This window comes from Gregarina niphandrodes (assembly GCF_000223845.1).
Source record: "Gregarina niphandrodes unplaced genomic scaffold scaffold00049, whole genome shotgun sequence".
In the NCBI taxonomy this organism is placed as follows: Eukaryota; Apicomplexa; class Conoidasida; order Eugregarinorida; family Gregarinidae; genus Gregarina; species Gregarina niphandrodes.
This window is the reverse complement of record NW_011645816.1, coordinates 40,105-46,527: the sequence shown is the minus strand read 5'-3', so window position 1 is coordinate 46,527 and position 6,423 is coordinate 40,105. Positions and strand designations below refer to the sequence as shown.

At 58.3% G+C, this 6,423-nt stretch overlaps 2 protein-coding genes across 2 annotated transcripts; one reads left to right on the top strand and one right to left on the bottom strand.

Annotated features, from left to right (window-relative positions):
* Positions 1 to 58: 58 nt before the first annotated feature.
* On the top strand, positions 59 to 3,127 carry GNI_160840 (helicase; the record flags this gene model as incomplete). Its single annotated transcript, XM_011134733.1, has 2 exons — positions 59 to 938; positions 1,032 to 3,127. 2 exons carry the CDS (start codon positions 59 to 61, stop codon positions 3,125 to 3,127), a joined length of 2,976 nt encoding a protein of 991 aa, XP_011133035.1.
* A 100-nt stretch (positions 3,128 to 3,227) lies between these two features.
* GNI_160830 (hypothetical protein) lies at positions 3,228 to 5,870 on the bottom strand (the record flags this gene model as incomplete). The annotated part of the gene is made up of 2 exons (XM_011134732.1): positions 3,228 to 4,966; positions 5,294 to 5,870. 2 exons carry the CDS (start codon positions 5,868 to 5,870, stop codon positions 3,228 to 3,230), a joined length of 2,316 nt encoding a protein of 771 aa, XP_011133034.1.
* Between the last annotated feature and the right edge of the window lie 553 nt (positions 5,871 to 6,423).

Here is a 6,423-nt window from a genome sequence, read left to right as displayed (position 1 = left end):
GCTGCCCAAGAGCCAGCCGGCGCTGGTACTACGCGCGACAAAGGCTTCGCCCTCGGGGATGTCAGGCCGTGCGCTCTCAACTCTGCCGCTCGGGCCCGGCCGAGGGGCCGCACGGAGGCCGGCGGTGCAGTCGTTGTTCGAGGCGCAGGAGGGACAAAGCCGTCGCCTCTTTATGCCCTCTGCAGCGGACCTGCGAATGCCCCACCTGCAAGACGCCACCGAGTCGGACGACGAAGAAGACCCCACCCCCCCGACCCTATTCCCCAAGGCTCCAACTCTGAATTCAAGCCTATCCTCAGCCGGGGCCTTCCCTACGGGTGTATCACCAACCGGTTTGTCCCCAAGCAGTGTTCTTCCATCCGCCGGCCATGTGGAACCCGGCCAAGTTGCACCCAGTCAGGTTGAGACCAGCCCGGTTGCGGCTCGCCTGATTGAGACCAGCCCGGTTGCGGCTCGCCTGATTGAGACCAGCCCGGTTGCGGCTCGCCTGATTGAGACCAGCCCGGTTGAAGCACTGAACCATCGGAACATCGAAGACGGAGACGCCGCCGCCCATGATCCTGGGTCCGAGCCCAAGGCCGCACTTGCGGTGCGTTTGGACGCCGGGCTTCCATCGGAGCCGGGTGCTGGAGACCAGCCGGGTGCTGGAGACCAGCCGGGTGCTGGAGACCAGCCGGGTGCTGGAGACCAGCCGGGTGCTGGAGACCAGCCGGGTGCTGGAGACCAGCCAGTTTCGGATAAGACGCAGCTAATGCGCTTGGGGGTAGAGGACGATGACAACGAGCAGGGGGCACTGGACGATTACCTCGCAATCGAGGGAGAGCCGGAGGAGAGCTACTTCGCGCTCCTTGCGAAGCATGGTAGCAAAAAGGAATTGGATCCGGTGGACCACTCCAAGATGGAGTATGATGAGATGAATAAGTCTCCCTATATAGAAGGTGAGTGTGTTAACACGTGTGTGTGTCCCTTCTGTGTCTACGGCGTGTGTCTGTGTCTCGGGCGTGTGTGCGTGCGATTGTCTGTTTGTGTAGTTCCGGAGATTAGCGAGATGACGGACCGAGAGGTGGAGATGGTGCGGAAGAGTCACCAGATCCGCGTGAAGGGTAAGGGTTGTCCTCGGCCTATAAAGGAGTTTAGTCAGTGTGGTTTACCGGATGCGTTGTTGGCGAAATTAGCTCAGAAGGGTATCTTAGAGCCGTTTGCAATTCAGATGCAGGCTTTGCCTGTGTTGATGAGTGGGCGTAATTTGATAGCGGTGGCGTGCACTGGTTCTGGTAAGACACTGGCGTATTTGCTACCCATGTTGCGTCATTGCAAGGTACAGGAGCCGGAGTTGAAGTTGGGTGAGGGTCCGCGAGGTTTGATATTAGTTCCTACTCGTGAGTTAGCAATACAGATTGGTAAGGAGAGTCGGCGGTATGGTTCAGCCGTAGGCTTGAGTAGCAACGTGGTATATGGCGGAGGAAGACTGGGAGACCAGTTTTCAGCATGTCGTCGAGGCTCGGATGTACTGGTGGCAACACCTGGACGATTGACGGAGATTCTAACGCTAAATCGAGGACGTGTTATGAACCTGCGCTTTGTACATGTGGTCGTCTTGGATGAGGCGGATAGAATGTTTGATATGGGGTTTGCCCCTCAGATTGAACGATTGGTGGGTAATGTGAGACCTGACCGACAGATTAGCTTATTTAGCGCAACCTTTCCCCACTGGCTGGAGACACTAGCCCGACAAGCCATATCGAAACCGGTTGAGATCGTGGTGGGTGCGCGGGGACGACCTGCCGACTCAGTGTTGCAGTATCTGGAATTTTGTGCGAACGAGGACGCAAAATTTTTACGCCTGCTCAAGATCCTGGGTGATTGGTATCTCCACGGTGAAAGTATTATCATCTTTTGTGCAAGCCAGGCGTCCGTAGAGACGCTTTTTGTGCAGCTGCTTGGCTACGGCTACCCCGCCATCGCTTTACACGGCGGCCAAGACGCGGAAGAACGCGACCTGGCGGTGATCGATTTCAGGGCGAAGACACGCACCATTCTTCTCGCGACCAGTTTAGCTGCACGCGGCCTTGATGTACGCAACGTCGTGCTGGTCGTCAACTACGACGCTCCCGACCACGGCGAAGACTACATCCATCGAGTCGGACGAACTGGCCGGGCAGGCAACCTCGGCGTCGCATTTACCTTCTTCCTGCCCCAGGAAGGCGACAAGGCACACGACATACTCACTGTAGCCCGCGAAACACAGGCAGAGATACAGCCACAGGTCCAGCAACTCGCCGACGAGTTCGCAGACAAGGTAGAAAAAGGCACCGTCGTCGTCAGCCGCCGCAAGGGCTTCCAGGGCCACGGCTTCACCTTCGACCCGTCCGAGAAGTCCGAACGACAAGCAGCCAAGGAGTTCTGGAAAAAAGAACTCGGCATCCTACCGGCGGAACCCGAGCTGGAGAATGACGCCGAACGGAAGGCAGAGAACGCGCAACAGAACGTACAACAGAGCCGCGAAGAACGTATTGAAGCACGCGTTGAAGAACTCCTTGACCAATGGACACTCAGCATGCTCGACACGCTCGCCCGCGAAGCCAAAAAAAAGTCACTCGAACCCACTGTGCGCCGAGTGGTCGAACAGGAAATGCAGCGACTAGACCTCCTCGGCGGCGGCGCCGCCGCCGGAGCCGCCTCTGTGTTCGGGCCTTCAGTTTTCGCGCCTTTGACAGAGACGGCGCGACCATCACGAAAAGAGCGAGCAGCACGGCGACGCGGAACGGCACGGGAACAGGCGCAGCGATTGCTGGCCCGTGCTGTGGGAGGTGTGGAGAAGGTGCCTGCGGATTTCGTGGACGCGGCGGGTAACCATGTGTTGCACCTGAGCATCAACGGCTACCCGAGTCAGGCTCGATTCCAAGTTTCGCAACGAGATTTATTAAACAGCGTTGCGGACGCCACCGGAGCTGTCGCCTATGTCAAGGGTGTCTATGTCGATCCCGCACGTCGAGCCCTCGACACACTCGGCCAACATGAACTACACCTCGTCATAACCGGACCCACACATGTGAGCGCCACCATGGCCAGGAGACAACTTAGAGACATTGTCGAGGCCGTAGCGAAAAAATCCCTCAACCTCTAAAGCCTGTCGATTGCTGCGCTCGACCGACTTTGCGCCGCACCGGACGGGCACATCTTTCTTTGACTGTTCTAGACACCGGCCCTTTGTAGTACACAGGGGTCTAGTTAGACACAGGAGGTATGTAGCTGGGTTGGCTGTCGACTCTTTCAGGGCCGTAAACGACATCGTGAAGAAATGTGGCGACGGTTGTGTAGCGATTGATGTTGTCAGTGGGCACGTGTTTCATGAGCCACCTATAGATTTGGGCGGAGGCCAGGGTGCCGCGCATGGATTTGATAGTTAGACTGATGCGTTCGGTAACGGGGCGTGAGAAGCCTCGACCCGTGGCCAGGTCGCAGGCCCTTGCCCAGGACTTGATTTGCTGGGAGTCGAGTGGCTCGAAAGTTTCGTGCTGTTTTCTGCCGAACACGACCTTGTGAAGGAAGTCGCAAATAATCGTTGTTCTGTCCCCGTCATCTTTAGGCACGAACTGGAGTAGCCAGGAGTAGATTTCTTCCGGCTGCTTGTTGCTCCGCATCAAGCCAACCGTAGCCGCAATACGGAGTGCTATTTCGCGGGAGAAACCTCGACTCGGGTCGCACGTCCTTCCCCAGCCCCTCAGCTCGTGCGTGTCCAACGGCACTATCTCTGGGGTCGTGGCGAAACTAGTGGAGGCGACCGGCGGTGATGTTTCCGGGCCATAGACGATTCTGTGGAGGAACTCTGCTGCGGCTTTGTACCGATCGATGTCCTCAACCGGCACGTGTTTGATGAGCCACCTGTACACATCTGTCGGACACCAGGACTGCTGCATCGGCGCGATTGTTGCGGTGATGCCCTCCTCTACGTCATCGGTGAAACCTTCTCGACTGACCGGGTCGCACGTGCTCGCCCAGATCTTGATCTGCTGGGAACTGAGCCGCTTCAGTTCTTTCGTCTGCCCAGAGCCGACTGGCTCCGACGGATCCATCGCCGACGGTATTCCCATACCCGACGATGTTCCCATCCCCGACGATGTTCCCATCCCCGACGATGCTTCAATCGCCGACGATGTTTCCGTCGCCGACGATGTTTTGGGACCAAACACGATTATGTGAACGAAGTTGGCCACGATTTTGTACCTCTCAATGTCGTCAATGGGGACGTGGGACATAATCCACTTGTAGGTGTCACAGGGGGGCATGCCATCGCGCTTGCGCATCAACGCAACGGTTGCAGCCATGCGCTGAGCCGTTTGTAGGTTGAAACCCTGACGTCTGACCGGGTGGCAGGTGGAGGCCCAGCACCTCAGTTGCGTGGAATCGAACGGTTGTGGCCCTTTCATCTGTTTAGCGTTGAGTGGCTGAGGCATCGTTTCCATCTCTGACAAGTTGATCTCTGACAAGCTGATTTTCGTCGTCTCGCCGGGGGGAAAGACGACTCCGTGAAGGAACTCGGCCACAGCTTTGTATCTGTCGATGTCGTCAACGGGCACGTGTGTGAGGAACCATAAGCAGGTTTCAGCAGGTGGGAGGGTGTTCATTGTCGCCGCGGTTACAGCTATACACTGAGCCATTTCGAGTGAGAAACCTTCCCCGGTAACTGGGTCGCACGCGGCAGCCCACTCCTGTAATTGTAGGGGCGAGAGTGGCTCTGGCTGCTGCCGCTCCAGGAATTCATGTAAAATCGATACGGAGGGGGCGTCGCGCCCAAAAGCCAGTGGTTGGCTGTTTCTATTGGACCTGTCCTCATCGAAGCTGGGTTGGGGTCCAGGTAGCACCTCGGAGTCCGCGTGTGAACGATGGCTACCGCCGCCCCAAGTACTACTGCCCCAGGATGCAGGCCGCTTACGCCTGGATCCTGGATAAGCATCAGAGCCACCTGTGGTGGGCATGTCCGTCCGGATGAGACCCGAAACTGCCGCAGCAGCGCTCGCAACGGCAGCGCTCGCGAAGTCAGACACCGCGGCGACTGCGAGGACCGAGGACGGAGGGGCCGCGGAGGTAGAGGGCGATGCGTGTGCCACAGGTGAGCAGCTTCGCGCAGGCAGCGTCGGAACCCATTGCCGGGCCCGCCTTGACCCCCGCACAAACCCGAACCGGTTGTCTTCCCCAGAAGCGTCCGACAAGGATGACTCGGAGTTCCTGGTCGGCCGGGAACTCCCGGGTGCCGGCAGACTCGCTGTTGGCTCGCGTGACCCGGCATCACGCTGCACTGGTTCGACGTAGATGCCGAATCGATGGGTTGCGGGAAGAGAAACTTGCGACAACTCTGACTCGCTTAAGCTGGACGGCGTCGGGGACGGCTGTCTAGGGGGCCGCTCCCTCTCTCTCCAGTCGTCGGATTCTATCTCGAACAAACTGACGTCGTCATCACACGAGTCCACTTGCATGTTCTCGTTTGATCGCGACCCTGTGCTTGTGAGCGAGCCTGTGCCTGTGGCCGCGCCGCTCCCTACGGGCCCCAGGGAATCCTCTTGGTCTGACAGCCTCAGCTCGGATAAGTTCAGATCAGACACCGTCGGTCTGGGGAAGAACCCGAATCGGGGCTTTGCTGGAACCCGCGGCAAACTCGGAACAGGCGAACTAGAACCGGTCAAATCGGACCCCTCCAAGCTTTGAGTACCACTTGTGTTGATAGAGCTAACGAAGTCTGCGTCTCCGTCCACCGAAGCCGGCGGCGTAACGGAATCACTCGACAGCGACGCAGACGGCGAGCTCGGCTGGAACAGAGCCAGAACACCACCTGAGACGCTACATCCTAAACCGGCACTCGAACTTTTCATTACTGAAACACTGACTGTTGATTGTCCGCCCGCCCCCCCTCTGCATTCCGTTCTGTTCCCGGCCGCGTTACGACCAGCGGTTCGTCTTACCCTTGGACCTATTAGGCAATTTGGTTTTTTTTCCCGGGAGGGCCGCGCGAAGTTCGTACCGCCAAAAACGGCCGAACCGACAGGGTACTCCCACTTGCAACCTTTCATCACGGGTCTGAAGACCGTTGGGCATTGGGACGGGCGGCTGCTGCACATTCTCTCGCTCGCTTTTTCTCTTAAAACTCTCGACCCTCTTCTTCGGGGTACCAACCTTCTTCTTCGTCGGGGTACAGCGCTTCATCCTCGAGATTTAGCTCTTGGTATTGGTTTGGCTCGTCAGACAAGTCAGAATCGGCGTAGCCGGAGTCGGCGGAGATTGCACGCCGGGGGGCGTCCTCTGCCCAGGCCCGGTCGATGCGGAGGAGGGCTTCGAGCGGATCCAGTGCTGCTTCGTCTTCATGAACCAGGTCGGCGAGTACGCGCCGTGCAAGGGCAACCCAGTCCCCGCGACGGGCTCCCGGTA